General features: G+C 35.9%; 1 protein-coding gene across 2 annotated transcripts in view; it reads right to left on the reverse strand.

Moving 5' to 3' along the window:
• Window positions 1-3,430: 3,430 nt before the first annotated feature.
• Window positions 3,431-19,455, reverse strand: part of GUCY1A2 (guanylate cyclase 1 soluble subunit alpha 2) — a 284,330-nt gene continuing 268,305 nt past the window's right edge. For both annotated transcript variants that reach the window (XM_004427377.3, XM_087433646.1), the window contains one exon: window positions 3,431-17,742. In XM_004427377.3, coding sequence (XP_004427434.3) covers window positions 17,535-17,742 — 208 coding nt within the window. In that variant the 3' untranslated portion in view covers window positions 3,431-17,534. The remainder of the gene's footprint in view (window positions 17,743-19,455) is intronic.

Consider the following 19,455-nt stretch of genomic DNA (forward strand, 5'->3'; position numbering starts at 1 on the left):
GCTTCATTTTGTCTTAAAAAGAGAGACTCAAGCCAGTCTCCCCATGTGGGGTTTTAGCAAAAGGGCAGGGAAGAGTTTTCCTTCAATGGATATCTAAGCTAACAGAAGCACAATTGTCTAATTGGATAGGAGTATTTTCTTTTAGCCAGCCCCAGTGGTCTATTCAGATTCGACGCTCTCACCACCGAGACCTGCGTTCTTTCCCGGTCAGGGAACCACACCACCTGTCTGTGGCTGCATATTGCTGTGATGCTGAAAGCTATGCCACCGATACACCAGCAGGGTCACCCACGGTGGACAGGTTTCAGTGGAGCTTCCAGACTAAGACAGACTAGGAAGAAGGACCTGGCCATCCACTTCTGAAAAAATTGGCCATGAAAACCCTATGAATAGCAGTGGGACATTGTTGTATAGCACCAGAAGATGAGCAGATGGCACAAAAAAGCTGTACAGAGGGTCACTGGGAGTCAGCATCAACTCGAGAGCAATAACAACAATGAATTTTCTTTTAGTTTCCCAGCTAATAAATTGCATAGCTGGGATTGGTCCCAGGTCTGTATAGTAATTCCAAATATCACACATTTAAATAATAACAACTTGTGCTTACTTCTTTGTACATATGTTTCTGTAATCATAACCTTCAACTAAAAGGCATAAATTTAGATCAAAATCTGGTGAAGTGCTTCTGTATAACTTCTGTATTTTGAAAGTTGACATCTTATGGACATTGCATCTTCATAATGGAAAATGTCCTGGGCTTGAAGTCCAAAACTGTGTTTAATCTGTCCAGTACTGGGGTGATTAGGAGTTTCTTACTTCCCTTGTTCTGGTCATTGTAATTTTATTTAAATTAATGTAGGAACCCCTCTTTTGGCACTTTGCACCTACCAGCTTTTCTATTCAACTAGATCATTAGCGTCTTCTTATGTGCCTGGCACATACATGAGATGGGCTTTGTCTTTGAGGAATTTACGTCACCTTCCATCCTCTTATCTAATCATAGGAAAGATGACACTGCAGTGGAGTCCCTTCCTGATTAGCAGAGCTCACGCAACAGGAATCTGGAAACTTGTGGGAATCTGTGGTCTGGTCAGTATGTTTTATTTGGGGGATTTGTTTGCAGATACTAATAATTAATTTGTTTACCGCATTTCTACCCATGAGAATTAGAGAACCAAGACCACCTCATAGCTAACAGCACAAGCATGGTTTCTGAAAGATTCCAGCTCTGTTTTACACAGGGAGATATAGACTTAAGCATGAGATAGTTTAGTTTTCCTGAGAATAAGATAACAAATAACCTCAAACTAAAAATATAATTATGGCAGAAGAGTTTAGCTGTTCATCAAACCCTTACTCACTTGGATGCACAGTTGGAGTGCATTTCCCATGCTCTCTTACAGTTAGGTGTAGCTGAGTGACTGAGTCTAGAGGTGGGAGTGTGAACAAAAGTGATCTATGCTGTTACCATGCCTGGTCTATAAAACCCTACCAGCCAGGGCCACCATCAGACTGGGCCTCTGAATAATAGCATAAAGCAGATTTACTCTAATTTGGAACCTTTCTGTTCTGATATATGAGTGAGAAACACATTTATCGCACGAGGTTCTTAGCTGTTCGGATTTTTTTGTAAGTACAGCCTATCCTATCCTAACCAATATGCAGAATATAAAACCTTGGAGGCGAGGTGGGGGTTTGTGAGGTTGAAAAGAGGAGGACAAGTGCTAGGAGGTAGAAACACTTGGTAAAAACGTTGACCTTGCATAACTTGGAAAGCATGTCAAGTGCCTTCAGAGTCTGCATTTCTAGAGGAAGTGGTTGTGGGGACCCAGAACATTAGTGTGTTTTGGCTTCTTCTTGCTGTATTTGGCAAGGAATTAAGAGAAGGAACTGAGCTTAGGACAAATCTAGGTGGTTTACACACAAAATTTGCAAAATGCTTATGACTTCTCTACTCCAAAGAAAAAGGACAAGCCCAAAACAGATCAAGAAAAAGACAAGAATGAAGTGAACAACTGAACTCCAATAAGACTTCTCAGTGTAACAAAGGGACTCAGTCCTATGGCAGAGATCAGATTAAGAGTGCTGCCTTCCCTCCAAAGCCGTCCCTCCAGTACTATGTGACATCAAGGTGGCTGCCATTAAATTAAGAGACAATCATAGGGACAAAGAAATAAGGCAAGAATAAGAACTTTAGGAGAAAACCTTGGTTTGTATGCTGGCACATGGAACTGATTGGAAGCAAATAGATCAGGAGCCTTCTGGGTTTTAAGGTGATTATTTTCTCCAACAACAAAGACAAATATGATCCTGTCCTGAAAACATCTGTGAGTTTACATCAATGCTTCAACCTACAAACATGTATACCAGAAGGTGGGCTGTGAAAGCTGTACAGTTCCCAAGGAGCCTATATTTCCCAATGCCCACTTCAGATGTAGCCATCGAATGCAATGGAACAAGGAAATACTCCCCAGCAAATAGAGCCAAGTGCCATAGATGGGCCAGGGGCCATAGACAATGAACAGTGAGCCAGAGCAAGGGCTCCGTAGTACCTGCCCACCATGCAGGAACTAGTGAACTACAACATGTTTTCTCTTTCTTCTATTTTCTGAATGAGCGTTCTAATCGCAATATGCAATTATCCTGCCTTTGTGTGTGTGTGTGTGTGTGAGCATGTGTGTGAGTGTGTGTGTGTATACACACTTCCTCTACTTCTTTTGCCTACTCAGTTTCACTTCTCTTATGGTTAAGGAAAGTAGTTCTTAGTGCCATGACTCCAGAGCAGCAGATATCAATAAGAAGACTGGGGCAGAAGATGAGAGTAGCTCTGTGAACACAGGATGGAAAGTCCTTTGGGAAAGGCTAGAAATAGCTCGAAATAGATTTGTATGGTTGAGACCAAGTGGTTATGGAGGAGGGGACCAACAAAATAACAGACATGGCTTGATTTTGTAGACACGTATATACTGCTGAAATATAGGAACATTGGATTAAAATGATCTCCTTACAGGTACGTGCTGCACCTAATCTAACTGTATGTAGGATGGGGCACTGACAGGTACCCAGTGGGCATTCAATTAACATTTAATAATGACAGTAAAAGGATCACTTTTCTCTGTCTTTCAGGGAAGGAGCTGTCTGGCCATAAAACAGGTGAATCATGCCTTTTCTGTGTAACATATATTTAGAGTGCATAAAACTGCAGAAAGTGTAACCTGTGCTGTTTGGTTTTGTGAGAGATTTTATATTATAAAAATAATTCAAAATTGGCCTTGCCTAATACTTCAGCCATAATGATAACGCATTGAGAACACTCCATTCATTCATTTATTTGTTCCCCACTCTTTCATTTACTATTCATTCATACTCTTAGTCATTGTCATTCACAGTGTGAAAAAAGATGCTCTAAAGAATCTATAGACTTGTCCTTTTTTGGTATTATTTATTGATTTAAATATTTTGTAAGTGACAGTTTGGAATTATACGGTAAATAAATGCATGGCTTAAACAGGTAGTTTTGTAATGAATTATGTAAATATAACACACAACTGTCATTTCCACTTTGTTTTATAAGAATCCCAGGTTTTTATCACTCTATTTTTCATATACAAATTTACCTTGTTCTGAAGTCTGTAAATACAAAGACATTTTGCATAATGAAACATGCTATCTACATTGTGCATGATTTGAATAATTACAAATAAACAATCAAATGAGTAAAAAGTGGTGTTACATGAAAAGCAAAGAAGACACAGTGGATGTTTATAATGCTATAAATGCTTACATACTTTTTCATATACTAGTATTCTTAAAATTCTAGTGAAATGAGGCATATTTGATCATTTCAATCAGAAAAAGTTTCTCTAAACCTGTACTACTGGATAAAGGAAAATATTTTAAAACATAATGTGAAACACTAAATGAAACTTTATTTTTGTTAATGGTACAGGTTTAAAAGATGCATTCATTTTTTAAAAAAACAAAAAATAGCTTGACATTTCAAAATATATGCAATTTAACCATGCCCTACTGATATATTAGTATATTTACCTGGTATTACTTGATGACCTTGTAATTTAAGGTTGTGATAACTAGATTTTTAAAAGAAATGATTCACAAAGTATAATCTGATAGCAAAATAGCAGATGTACAATATTATTTACATTGCAAGCCAAACCAAAAAGTTAGACCCATGAAATTACAGCAAATGAATTGGACAAAACATTAAAATAATTCAGGTATCTGGTTAAGTAAAACCTACCCCATGCAGAGGAAGTGAATGAAGGCCTAGCACATTAAAACTATGTGTTTTTATTAAGTGAGTTGGGAAACCTATGTATTATTATATAGTGCTGGAATGTTTGATGGAAACGCATTGGCTGTTTATTGTATGCATTGAAATGAGCAGGCAAGTTTTTTATAGTACTATCTGGGAAATAAGACCCTTTGGTTTTGTAAAATGGCTGCTCACAGTTGAAAGAGTCAGAATTCAGGTAGGCTGATTTTGAAATGAAGAATGATATGTATTATTTCTGAAATGCACTTAATCGGTACATTTTAAAAGCATAATGACTCAGTTTTGTCACTTGATTACTAAAGTTATAACGTGGTTACAGGCAGTTGTTACAAAACTTTAGAGTTTTTCCAAGGCAAAATTCTCAGGAAGATTTCTTTCTTTTTAGTAAAGGAAAAGCAGTTCATACAGCTCTAAGAAAAATCAGAAAATCTTTCTCTCTATGGACCATTTTTCTATTTGAACCTAACCTGACTTCCTAGTAGTCACAACCTGCCATGATGACGTGAATCAATTTCCACATCATCAGAGTAATTTTTGCCTACTTCCAAATTCGTAAAGGAGACAATGATTAGTAGCTTGTAAATTTTGCCAATCTGGGTCTTAGATATCAACTCAGTAAGAGGCAACAAAATAGAGGGAGAAAATGGCAGTGTGGATCACAGGTGTTCAAATTTCATCTTAATTTCTTCTGTTTTCCTCAATCATGTTTCTTCTATTTTTACATTCATTATTAAAAATGTTTCCCTCAAGAAATAAAAATGGTAAAGATATTGACAGTCATATTTCTTCATCTGAACAAGTATTATCACTTTAAGACAAAGGCTGTCTTAACATTGAAAATAACAGCAAGAAAATAATTTGTATTTTCATAGGTGTCAATTTATATGGGAGCTGCCTGTTTCTCACAATTTTAAAACAGATTTGTCTGTGTGGAATAATTAAAAGTCAATTAACATAGAAATTCCCTTTTGAAGTTTTTAACTTTTCCGAATTTTTTATATCCCTTCCTTTGACTGAGTACCTGATCTGTTAGAGTAGAAGACCCCTGAGGTGTATAACAAAGAAGTCCAGATGAGAAATAAGAACCAAAATTCAAAGATATTTGACTCACTGAAGCATATCTTTCCAGAAAGGAAAAAGCTGTATTACTTCTATATGATTTTCTGTTAATGAAGACAAACCTATGTCATGGAAACAACTTCTTAAGTAGTTTGAATGTAATATTAAGACACTACCATAAAATAACATGAACAGAAAAAACTGTTCGGTTTTGGAGATTAAAGATTCTTTAAATCTTGTTTAAGACTTGTTCAAATTATTATAGTGTTGAGGGGTACCTAAAATGGAAGGACATACTCTCTTCTGTCTTCCTCATTATTACTCTTTTAAGTAAGTTATTTGACTTCTTTTCCCTTGTGAAGCAAATACTCTGCTAGAAATGATTAATATTCCCTGAAAAACAAAATGGCTTTGGATTGGGATTTGTAAATGATTGATCCCTTGATATATCGTAAAATGATCCAACCTGTGTCTTTTGTATTTTAGAACATGGCAATTTGTTAACTGGTGAATAAGTCAAAATTGTGATTATAAACAGCTATTTGAATATATGTTAAAATTTCAAAGGCATAGAGCTAAGAAATATGGAATACATTGTATATTGCTTTTCCAATACAGTAAACTTATAAAATTGATGGCAAATGTTTTCAAACCCTCAAAAAAGAACCCAAAACACCATGCTATGCCAAACTGAGTTACAGAGGGGTATACAGAAAGCAAGACAGTGTACCGGTTATCTCTAGATAAAGAGCCAGTAAATTCAAGTAGCATTTGGCGTATTTGCCTTATTGAGAAGTAGTTCTTAGAAAACAATTCCCCTACAAATAGAAGCTTCTTTTCTATTTCAATCTTTAGCAGTGTGGTACTCAAGTAAAAATTCACTATGTGAAAATAAAAGGATTTTTCTATATTAAGATGTTTGTAGGGGCAAGAAGTAGGAAGTTGTCCAGAAAAGTTGACCCTGATACTTCTTGAGAAAGTGTTTAAATTCAGTGAAAAAGAACAACATATTTTTTTTGGACTCATGTTTCTCTTAACTGATGATACCTCTAGAAGCCAAGGTCTGAATTGTCTCAGTCATTGCTATCCTCAAATGATCTATATCTAAATGTTCACCTTCTTTTCCTTACTTCACGAATCCACAAAGTGTTCAATCATGTGAAAGTGAAAAAGTGAGGCTCCAGCCAAAATAATAAAACTTCGGTAAGAGAAAGAAAGAGAGAGACAATGAAAAAGAGAGAGAGAGAAATAAAGAAAGAAAGAGAGAGAAAGAGAGAAAGAGAGAAAGAAAGAAGGAAGGAAGGAAGGAAGGAAGGGAGGAGGGAAGGAAGGAAGGAAGGAAGGACAGACGGAGGGAAGGACGGAGGGAGGGGGGAGGGAGGGAGGGAGGAGGGAAAGAAAGACAGAATGAAAAAAAAAGAGAAGCTGAGGATGCTGACACACTTGAAGGGCCTAATTAGTTCACTGCATGTAATATCTATACATATAGCCCACTCATTTTACATTCACCAAGAGTTCTATTCAGAAATAACATCAAACTCTATTGATATTCAAGTTATGGCCACACTTGATGTTTGGACTTTTCATGGTTTCTCATTAGCATAAAGACTATATAATGTTTAATTTGATCGTACAGCAAATATTGATTGAAAACATAGTAACAAATTTTCCCAAGAGAAAACAAATTCTGCACTGGTGGGCATATATAATTCAAGAAGTTCTTTTTGGGGCCGGCCCAGTGGCATAGCAGTTAAGTGTTAGAGCTCTGCTGCTGGTGGCCCCGGTACGGATCCCGGGCGCGCACCCATGCACCACTTGTCAGGCCACGCTGTGGCGGCGTCCCACATATAGTGGAGGAAGATGGGCACAGATGTTGGCCCAGGGCCAGTCTTCCTCAGCAAAAAGAGGAGGATTGGCATAGATGTTAGCTCAGCGCTGATCTTCCTCACACACACACAAAAAAGTTCCTTTTGTCCCTTTAAATCGATTCATTCTGATTAGCATATTTCTTAAGTTTCTTGTTTGTTTTAGCAAAGTCTTGACATGCTGAATTTTATGACATTCTGTTAAATATGAATACTGTGTTTAAAAATCTATGATCAGTTGACCTTACCATCTATTTTTAGCTTTGTTTTAGGCTAATAGGGTTGGGTTTTAGACATAATTTTATTGGTAAAATTTGATTTTTCTGTCTCTTTTCATTTTCTGTCCTTTCTTTCTCTTTGTTACAGTCCAGTTGAACCCAGCTAAAGTATTTCATATATGCTCATAAAATGGGGTATGTCCTATAGTCAGGTATTCATAGTCAGGTATTCATTTGCATTTTAGTAGGAGAATTCTTTTAGACAGGGAAAAAAAAAACCATGTTTTTAAGGATCAAAAAAAAGTTCTGAGTATCCATTATTCCAGGTCATTGAGTTACATAACAAATGAAAGGGATGGATTTTACAAGTGCCCGGTGACACACCTGAAACAAATTTAAAAGATAGGAATAATAATTTTGGCTGCCGTCTACTAATAATTATCTTTGCACAACAAGAGCAAAAAGTAAAGAATTAAAAAAAAATTTCCCTGAATTACTGTAGATAATTATACAGCCATCTAGTTTATCTAGACCTTCTTGGCCAGAATGAGATCTACCATAAGAGTTAATTTCTTCTTGATAATACTTTCTAGTCAAATAATACAAAAGAATTTATCTGAGACTCCAAGTCGAAGTTAGGCTTTAATTTCAACATGGCAAGTTATACCAATAAAATTTGGAGAGAGGTTTCCTGTTGTTGATAAACTGTCTGGCTGCTCCAATATTTTGCTTCACTTTAACCATGGAGATTTGAACTAAAAAAGTTAAAAGGCAGGAGGGCTTGTAAGTGGTTATACACAAATATATTGATCCAGATCACTCCAGTCTCAGAAGAAAGCCATACTCTCTTGCTAGCCTTGAAAGTTAATGATATCGACCACAAAGGAAAGCTTCTTGGGAGGCAATAAAAGAATTGCTCTAGGAACTGAAGTGTGGGTATGGAAATGCACAGTTTCCTGTTAGAGGTGACACAGAAATATTTATATTTGCTGTTCAAAGGCTTTAAACATAAATTGACTTTGACAGATTTTATTCTGTATAATTTGAGATGCTTTGCTCTATATCTTAATGTGAACAAGTCTGAATACAGTATTGTTGGACTATCTTTAATCCTTATATTATTAAAACCAGTTTATTATTTTAAGTAAATGGATGCTGCCAAATTTGCAAACCATGGCTCAATGCCACAATCTGTAAGTCTGTCTTATTTAAGGCATCTTCTACATTTTTTTCTGCAACAAATGAAAACATGGAGAAAAAAATTTTATGTAATTTATAATTACGTTTTATCTCCAGGGGATAAAACATTAAGGAATCCGTAAACAAAATTATTTTTCTTTCTCAGTGATGAAGAACTCCATACATTTAGAAAATGTTCAAAAGTATCTAGCATTCTGACTTTTGGATATGAGTAAGTTGACTCTTCTGGGACAGCAAGTTTTTGTCCTAAATTATTTTGCTAACTGATAATTCTGATTAAAAATTGTTCCAGTTTGTTTCCTCCTTTTAAAATTTCTGTTCTCAACAAACTCTGCTTGAATCAATCAGTTACATGTAAGTGAAACATTTCTGAACGATGATAAGAGGCTACCTAACCACCTTTAATTTTAGAAGACTGGGAATATATCTTCATCTCTCCCACAGAACCCCATCAAATGATGTGTGGGACTCTCTCCCCAGCTCCAACTCTCTGGAGCATCCCTGAATGAGATGGATAGACCTGGGGTCATCAAGGTTTCTTTCTACTCTAAAGTTGACCACTTGTTTTGCTAGCAGCCAAAGCCCAATTTGAGAACAAGGTGAAGAAGCATATGGCGTATAGTATAGCCCCCGAAATAATTTTACGGATTTTAGGACATAGAATAAATATTTCCTGTTCTTTGTGATTAAATTTTCCAACTAGGGAAAGATGTAATTTCTATAATGTCAGAACAACAGAAAAAGAAGGTATAAAATTAAATTGCATTCTTCTCACTGAATATTAGCTCAGCCAGGCATGTTATAAAAAGGAAAAAACTGTTTTGTTTTAATATCACTTGCACACTGATAGTCTGTTCTTTTGTGCTAATTTTAGCAGGCCTTTCTGTGACATATGGCAGAGCTGGTATTTGGCCTTCTTTCTTCCTTCAGTCCAGATGTTCTGACACTTTCATTTACCTTCATCAATGTAACCAAGACTAGTTCTATCCGTCACCTTCAGAGAATTTCTATATATAGCTCTGTGAGTTTCTAATCCCAGTTTCACTGATATGTGCAGCTGCTGAGAGGTTGACACTACTAAAAAAAACAAAAATGGCTTGTGAAGGATGTTTTTCTCTTTTCTTTTTAAAATAAAAATGAACAGCAGTCAGATAAATCATTTGGCTTTCATTAAACAAGAGGTGTCTACTACAGAAACTGCCTCTCCTTTAAGGGTATCTATACCTTCATGAAGAAAAAAATTAAATCTCTTTGTTCAATCTCATCTAAAACTCCTGTCCATCCCACTCTCTCCATCTGTCCCTGTGTCCTCAGTCTGATGTATGATTGCCAGGCAGCAAAATGGCAGAAATTGTCTTTAAAAAGTGAGGTGGTGTGAAGAAGCAATTTTGCACATTTCTGATTTTACCCCAATTAATACATTGCTGTCCTGCTTAAATTTAATTACATTTAATAGACCATAGTAAAAATATATTTAGTAGAATCCCTTCTTTATCTCCAAATAGTGAAAAAGCCACAGAGGAAGAATGAATATAAACCGATTCCTTTACTTTTAAAATTTATATCGAAAGAATCAGAAGCAAGCTATTACTTAGGCTTGCCACCTAGTTTTTCTTGTTGCTGCTGCTTTCAAATAATAACCAACAGTGCTTAAGTCTAATATGAAGAATGATCTGATCAGTAACTAGATGAATTAACTGAGAGGATAAATTCACTGTAATTTAATGGATTCAAATTAAGTATTTTTCATTATTTATTAAAAATTAAAAAGCAAGCTTCTTAAGAGTTAAGCATCGAATAATATACAAAAAGATAATTGTCAAAATCTTTCTCAGTGAAACAACAATCCTGTTTGATTTTTATAGGGAAATTTTCTGAATTATGGGGAAGAGGATGCTAACTTGAGTTTTGCCATGGGTAACAAGAAGGTAAAAATACTAGCCAACTCACACACCATTCCAATTGTGGTCGGGGTTGGATTCACGATTAGAAGGGAGTTGACCCAGCTCGGCAATAAGAGGAGCTGTAATCTCATTTAGATGCTTAGGAATGGATCCTAAGCTTATATGACTTTGCTAAATAATAATCTGATGCTTAGAAGCTCCACAGTGTAACATAAGTTTACCAGTTGCTTTTAGCTGTAATCTTAATACATTATCCTAAATGATGGAGGGGTAATTTAACTATTAAAGGGATGATTATTATTGACTATGCCACATTTGATTAAAATTATATTTTAATGAGACTAAAAATATGAATTATCCATTTTGAAATCTGCAAGCTTTAGCAGTATCATCAAAACAGCTGAGAAGGGCAGGTTATCTTCAATATGACTACATGATCATTTTCAGATGTTTATTAATTATACCACAGATGACTTTCAACCAATCATATTCTGAAGCCAAAGTACTATTATACTTACTAAACACTTGCCATCATAGAAAACAGTGGTAATGAGCTCTTTTTATCTTTAATCATTCGTCTTCTGACTTTATCAAACCAACATTTGAATTAATTAACTTGTCTGAAGACCCATCTATATTTTTGCAAAGACTACTTTCTCAGTCAACTCACCCAATCTATGCTCTGCTTTTACTCATTTCTCCATCCTTAACTACTCTTTACTATTATATACTACAAAGATCTGAAAATCTGGGCAACATTACATACACACACAAATCTCTTAAGAGGAATATAAATCATATTATGAGAGGTATTTTAAAAATTATACAACAGAAATAATGTGATGGGAGTATATTAATTACTTTATAGCATGTGTGCAAAAGAATGACTTATGAGATAGATTATTAAGCATGTTATTTGCTCAGATAATTTATATCTGAGTCATCAACTGCTGCTCATTTTGCTGTTGTAAATGGTGAGTATCTTTTAAAAGTTCACACTAGCTATATTATTGCTTATGGAAAACATGTCTCTATTTCCCTAAAGGTTCTATGAAGTGCACAGAAGTGCAAGTTTCATATGGCATCATCATCATTGCTTAAATTATTGCTTGAAAGGTTGTTACAAGATATTGCTAGGAAATCATTTTTAGACGAATGTACAATTCAATATGAAAAGTACAGAGTGAGACAAAGTATTAGGTTGGTGACTTTTCATAATATAAAAATCGAAGCATTCAGAAACAAGGCTGTCACTTCGACATTTGCTTCTCTGTCCAAAAGTTCATAGTTTATATCTTGGTGGTGAGGATCAGCAAATATTGTGATACACTGCACAGCTCCAGCAGTAACTAAGAAAATGGTACCATATCTAGTATGCCTAATAGCCCTATAGTGAGCAATATTCATCCCTCATGCTTATCAGTGTTGACGTCTATCTCTAATAAGTTTGAAGACTCATGTTCAAAGGCAGATTATAAACTTGAAACCAAAGCTAAAATTAAAATTTGTGAAAGAAATAATGCTATGAAGCCCAGAGTATTTAGCTTTTCAAAATAACTACAAATAATATATTGCTATCTCAGTCAACTTGTATTTATTTCTAGTAATTGGGATTATTTGAGTACTCTTCAATGATTCCCAAATCTGGCTGTATATTAGCATTACCTAGAGTGATTTTCTAAATACACATGCCTAGGCCCCACCTGAAATCTACTGAATCCAAATCTCTGAAGGTAAAACCTAGTAATTTGTATTCTTAAAAGCTTCCTAGGTAATTCTTATGAAGGCAGCCATACACTGCCAAGCTCATGAGTTGAACCATTGAGCAGGACCATTTCTTAATAAGTATGGGATGGCAATGAGGCACTTGACTGAAGCTGTGGTCTGGTCATCACATATTAGAAATAAAGACACAAACTTTACTTCTCTACATCCCAAGTCCTTCTAAAATGTCACTCCTTTTAATTATGTAATATCTACATTCAACACACACACTCAAACTAAGAATATTCATTACTTTATAAAACTATTTTACAACATGAGATGCACTGTGATTCTTCCTGTGTTATAAATGTATCAATGACTTTTTTTTTTTATAAAAGGAAGAAGGAAGGAAAGAAAGAACAAAGGAATAAAGGAAATAGGAAGGTGGCAGGACAATAATATTTAGGTTTCAATTGTTTGAATCAAGTGTGAGGAAGGAATTTTGCACACTATCTCAATATACTCTGACAAGATTTATGTTAATCTGTATATAATATCAGTGTTCTTCATTCACCACCATGAGGAGCCTGAATTGAGTCCAAAGCTGGGGTCAATTTACCCATTTAACAATAAAATTTGTTCAATCTCGTCAACATAATTTACGTGTATTTTAAATCAGCTGGTTGTGAGTTTAAGTACATTCGTATCAAGAGCTACCCATAAAGAATCACCACTCAGCCTGGAATATGTCAAACCTTAATAATTTAGTCTCTCATGCATCATGTTTTTCAGGTGGTACCTAATAAGATATGCTTGTAGAAACCTCTGAAATGACATAATTTTTGTAGTTGAAGATCTATAATCTAATAATATAAATACTCAGGCTATAATATAGAGCTTGGTTCTTAGACTTGAGTTTCTGGGTATTGTTGGCTGAAAGGCATCTGGTGCCACCCAAAGCCTATTCAGAGTCATGTAAAATTCATTCTGAAGGAACATTCAGAGAAGTTACACCAAGTGCTTGAAGTCAGATTGTATTTTGAAGAAAAAGCAGAGGGAGAAGCTGCAGATGTAAGCAACGCCCCAGCACAACTGAGAATGGTTAGTTCACTTCAGAAGTGCATTGTTCCTTGGGCCAGGAGTTGTGTAGGTGTTCCTATCTGCCTGAAACAGGCAACAGCAACTCTTTTGGTGGCCATGTTAGGTTCAGGGGTACAGAGAAGATGGTGTTTGATGAGTCCAGGCTTGGGGGTGGGGAGGGAGATGGTTTCCAGTGACAGCATGGAGTAAGAGAGGGCCTGGGCATGGGCTAAGTAGTGCTCAAAATGCATGATGAGACAGAAATCTAAGTGTAGAAGTTTTACTCTCTACCCTGATGGTCCACAACACCTGCCCTCAGCAAGCCAGGAGTTCAAGGAGGCGTCAATAAATACATTTAATGATGGTCATAATCTTGAGCTCACTCTTGATACCTCCCAACCTCAAATACACTATTTCAATTGGTAGCAATATGATTCTGCACAAAACACAGAGCCTGGTGGTTTCCCAAATTCTATGTGGCTTTGCCTTTTGTATCTATCAATTTAATTTTGCTTTATTGTTGGAACTCTGGAGGAATTTGCAAAATTAAAAACCTTGCTGCACTTGTGAACGAAATTTTGTTTAAGTTGCTGTCCTGTTTTGCTCTGTTTTTCCTGGAGAGGCACACACTTTTGCACTTTCACAATAAAACACTACATTCCTGATACTCTTGTCACTGAACAAGAGGAACAAGTGTGAGACCACAAGAGTTCACATTTGCAGCAGTGAATCCACAGACCCACTCTCAAGTCTCAGGCATCCATGCCTGTCTCAGAGTCACAATAGGTCATAGCTCACTGGACTCCATACATAATTAGGTATTAAAGGTGAAATCCAAAATAATTTAAAATATAAGAGAATAGATGAATATTGAGGAAGATTTTAGACAGTTGGGTCACCTGTCACCTAGAAGCTATATCTTCTTTCCCTTATTCACACCATACTACACAGCCAAGAGACCCAACTATATGAGTTATCCAGGCATTGGGTATTATTCTTTTTATTATGGCTAATGTTACCTATTTATTAAGGTTCACAAAGCACATACTGTGCAATATGTTTTGGGTGCATATGGAGGTTTCTAACTTGATTCTGCTGCCAATATGAAGCTTTGGTACTAATGGCTAGTCATAAAGTGACTTCTTCAAATTAGTTGCTTGAAAGAACACTAAAACAGAGGAGGTATAGGTACCAAATTATATCTTAAAATATCACTTTTAGAGTGGGTTTACGCCATTTTCCCAATTTAATACCACTTGATTTCTAATGGGACATCCACTTAAATTCATTTTAATCTGACACTCTAAAATGCATGATGTGTGTAATAGTTTGTAGGTGAGAATACTGTATAGATATTAGTCAAATGAAATACCAACCACCACCCATTGTTATTGTCACAATTCCTAATGGAGGATATGTGGACTATATTATATAGGACAAATAAAAACATAATACTTTTTCACAGCTTCTAAATTCTATGACTGCAGCTAGAATGAGTTAATTTATACAGTACCTTGCAAACACATATAGCAACAGTGTAACTATAATAATAAACTGTACTAGGTTGGCAAAATGGTAACAGATTAGACCACTGACTCAGACTAGAGCTTCAAAGATACATTTAGATTATATTGTATGAAAAATGTAGTTTACATCCGGTCTAATAGTTCTCTGGCATATTCTTCATTCTGACATTTGTGACAATGTAAATGGCTACTTCTTCTCTAAGTAAAATCATATAAACTAAGAAAGAGTTTGTTATTCTTCTGACAAACTGAATGTATATACAATTCATGTCTTGGGTCTTATTACCAATTAACAGATAATGAAGTGGATTTTCAATGATGCTTTTAAAATATGCTTCCCATAGATAATCTTAACTATAGAAAGAATAATCATATGTTTACAATAGTTGTTGAGACAAATCTTTACAAAAAGCAGAGAAATAGATTGGATGATTCCTGGAAGTCTTGTTCAGCCTTATGGTTACAAAACACATTGTTTACCACCAAAATGTTTACTGATTTACTACATCATAATAAGCTCTAAGTTACTGTGCAGAATAAGGATAAATGACTTCAGTGAGCTTGGTTTTCTCCCCATACTCCCATGCTATAAGGAGCCCCTCTCAGCACAGCTAAGGTATTTCCTAACTTGGCATGAGGATTTAGGTGCTCCCAGCCTGGTCTGTCCACATTGACTGTAAACCTCCTCCCTATTCCCTGTGAAGGAAGGGGGTTAATCTCCCAGTCCCCTGAAAAGATTCCTTTCTGAGTAATTACCCCCATGAGAGCACCCTGTCCTCAGCCTACACAGCCTCCAGTAAACACCCTGGTCTTCTCACCCCAACGTGGTTCAAAACAGAGACCTAGACTCAGGGAAGAGAGGGACAGGCAAGGACTCAGAGAGCTCGGGGTCTAGGTCTTGTCTCCACGCAAAGAGTGTTGCACTAGCATCCTCATAAGCCCCAGGGTGAGAACAGAGTTCAACAATTATAAAAGTGATCCTCATTATAACAAGTACTTTGCATATCTATAAATGTTTTCTAGCTACACACTTAGAGAACTTAAAAACACTAATTAAGCCTCATAGACTACATTGGATGCTAGTTAGTATGCTCCTTAGCTGAGTTATATCATAACCAAATCATAATGTAGCCAAAATCTCTGACCAGAAAAAGAAAAACATTACTTTCAGTTGACATAAGTTACCAATGACTATACCTATTGGAGTAAGAAAATGGCCACCCTAAGGTTTCAAGGAAACAAATGCTTCCAGCTCATGAAATTCAATAGAAATTTAGGTTTTATATCTGATCCAAAATAGGAAAACTCTGGACACACTGTGCTCCTAATTTCAGAGTGAGTCTGTAACTACATTTTCATGCAGTGCTAATTAATGGGAACGTGTCTTCATTTTAGCCAAACATGTGATGGAAGCCTATTGGTAACTATGGTGATTACTAGGTCTAAAGGTTAGACCTAGTTCAGCGCTCATGAAGGTGATTCACTGAATTTAAAAGCCACATCAATCAAACTGCAGAAGAACATTTTTTTTTATCTCAAAGTCATAAAATACAAGTTTATCCTTGCTTTTTATCATGCAAGGAGAAACAACATCCTTGGCAACATGTCCTGCACCTCTTTCTCACTAATGCCACTATTCAGGGATCTGCGCCCGAGAGTGGCAGTTAACCCTTAGCAGGCATCCAACAAGGAAGGGGAAGGGGAGTACTAACATGTCATTTAGTACGATTCTGTTTATCAGAATGCACTTTAGTATGTTGCAAGAACTACCTCTATTTATAAGTGCTAAATTGAAAAGGGTCCGATGTAGCAGAGCATTTCATTTTAACCGTATTTGTCAGAAGATGGCAAAAAGACCTTTCCTTAATTTTGGTTACAGATATATCTGCTATTAGGAAATTCCATTTCCTCTGGATTCCATGCTACATTAGTTAAATCTAAAAGATATATTTACTAAGCAGACAAACAATGCTTTCTCAGCATCTGAAATCCTTGGTTATATGTATTCTCAGTCCAAGCACTAATTTCTCTAAACAAGTGAAACAATATTAGATTAACAGGTTAGAGTCACATAATATACCAACTATACAGTAGCAGATTCTGAAAATCTATTAATGTTGTGTGAAATGTAATCATCTAGAAGAAGAAATGTGTATAAAAATAGGTAATATCCCTAAAATATTTTGCTGAGTTACAGTTCTTCCTGCTGGGAAGTTTACCACACCGCCGTGATATACATATGAAATGTCTGTTCAGAAAAACCAAATTAGAAAATATTCCTCACATACCAACTCACTAAATGTAGGAATATGTAATCAAAACTGGCTCTCAAAAGTGATACAAATATATAGGGAAAGATACCTGTATGTGTGAGAAACAGGAAAACACAGAATCTATTTATTGGTTAGTTGTGAAAGGGGGCCCATACTTGTAATTAAAATATAGATATGACCAAAAACACTCAGATGGATGGACACGTCCTATTTCTCCCCTGCCCTCCAGTTTTTTTATTGACAGTCATCACCCACCTTTTTCTAGGATTATTGCCTGACATAACACAGAAATTCCTCTGCTTGTTCTCAACAAAGCAGTGAAAGAGAAGCAATCTCTTTCCACTCTCCAGTGGTGACCCATGCTCTGGGCTTGTGCTTTTTGGAGGAGTCTTTGATCTGCAGCAGGTCTCAGAGGCTCGTCTCCCGGAGGAACATGGTGCCAATGTTGTAGGAAACCTTTTTTATTCTCGATGAAGAAAGAGAAGTCTTCGGCTGCTTAGGACCAGTCCTTACCTCCAGAAAATAGCAGATCCCAGGGATTTCCTTTGGAAAGTTGTCTGGAAGCTCTTCACGGGATCGAGGAATGAATGTGAAACTTTCTTCCCATTTTAATAATCTAAGAAGAAAATATAGACAATGCGAATCAAATAGGCAGGGGAAATGTGAATAAATGGATAGAAATTTTAAAGAGTCAGGAAGCCTATCAATGACTGTGCTCATGCTAACGCCTCTATTTCTTTGTATAGAGTGGCCTTCATAGGATTCTAAATGCTAGGAAATGTTACTTCTCCAGAAAGATCCCTTCATGTTATAATAATAATAAAAACACAAAGCTGTTCCTGGTACTACTTGAAAATATTTGTTCAAGTTTGACTTTTCTAAACAAAAGGTTAAGGAAACTGCATAATACAAGTTTTTATTAAAACATGTAGGATTTACCCTTTCTGTTTTTAAGACCTGCCCAAATTCTAAAACACTCTTTTTATGTTTTGTAGACTCTTGATAAGTTTTAAATGTGTGTGCTGTGTGTCAAACACATAAATCAAGTATTTAGCTTTGTAGAACAACATTCATGACTCCAAATGTCTGTGATATCTGGTTACTGATTCCTGGCAATACATATTTTCTAAACTAACTAGCATTATTGGTCAAACAGCTTAATTCTTCCCTTCCAGTAACACATCAAGACTCTTCTAGTACACTAACACTGGAGATTTATTCTTGTTCAGTTCCATGAAAGGTTCAGTTTTATGCCCATATTTAAAAATGTGGCCCAGTAATTCAATTTAATTTAACAACTCTTATGAGCTACTTCTTATTGCCCAAGAAAAATTTCCTAGACACTCTTATGAATATAATGGCAAGTAGAACACAACCTAAGAAGCTTAAAGTTTTGTCAACGGAGATAGAAACAGGGAATAAAAGAAGCAGGAAATAAAAACTGAATAAACAACCCAAAAAATACAGTAAATACAAAAAATTCTGTTCTATTAAAACAGAACAGACTAGATGCCATAAGAAAGGTAGATAGAAAAAGGGACTGAAGTCCAGAAGAGGAAAAACGTTTGCAGTGGGAGGACCACAAAGCCTTCTTGGATGAGATGGTACTTAAAGATGGGCAGAATTTCAACAGGTGAACGTGGAGAACAACATAATCAAAGGTTTAGAAACAAGAATATTATGATCAGGATCAATACGTTTCCAACCATTCCAACAGAATGAGGTAAGGGTGAGAGATAAGGCTGAGGCAGTAGATTAAGACAAAGTTTTGAAATCCTAAATTAAAAGTTTAGACTGTATTTGGAAGGCACAATGGAGCCAAACCCATCACCTTTTTCCTAAAAACAACTCATCCTCCTAAAACAGGTTAATGTTACAAACAGATCCAAGTTATTCAGTATAAGAGATGGGCCGGGGAAAAGGAATCACTGTGATGGAGAGAAGGCAAAGTCTTCTTCTTCTCAAAAGCCAATGAGTTCAAGGAGAACAAAGAATGTGTGAAAATGTAAGATCATTGCACAAGCAATGATAATTATCTTTACACAAAGGAGAAGAAAAAAAATCATTCCTTTTCAAAGGTTCTTAATGGATAGAATATATCTGAAAATAACAGTTGGAGGTGTTAAGAATTCTTACAATATGAGCAATCTATATTTATGTTTATGAACTGGAGTTATAGCATTTTGCCTTATAAAGAAAAAAAAAATCTAATTCACCATCCCTTAAAAAGTACTATACAAGGATTATATTAACTTGGGATATGAGGAAGTGAGGCTCATTCCAACATTTCAAAATTCTTTCAAATGCCTTATCATTTCATCCGCATGAC

The sequence above is a fragment of the Ceratotherium simum genome, chromosome 7 (genome assembly GCF_057802395.1).
Source record: "Ceratotherium simum simum isolate JZ-2026a chromosome 7, ASM5780239v1, whole genome shotgun sequence".
NCBI classification, from domain to species: domain Eukaryota; kingdom Metazoa; phylum Chordata; class Mammalia; order Perissodactyla; family Rhinocerotidae; genus Ceratotherium; species Ceratotherium simum.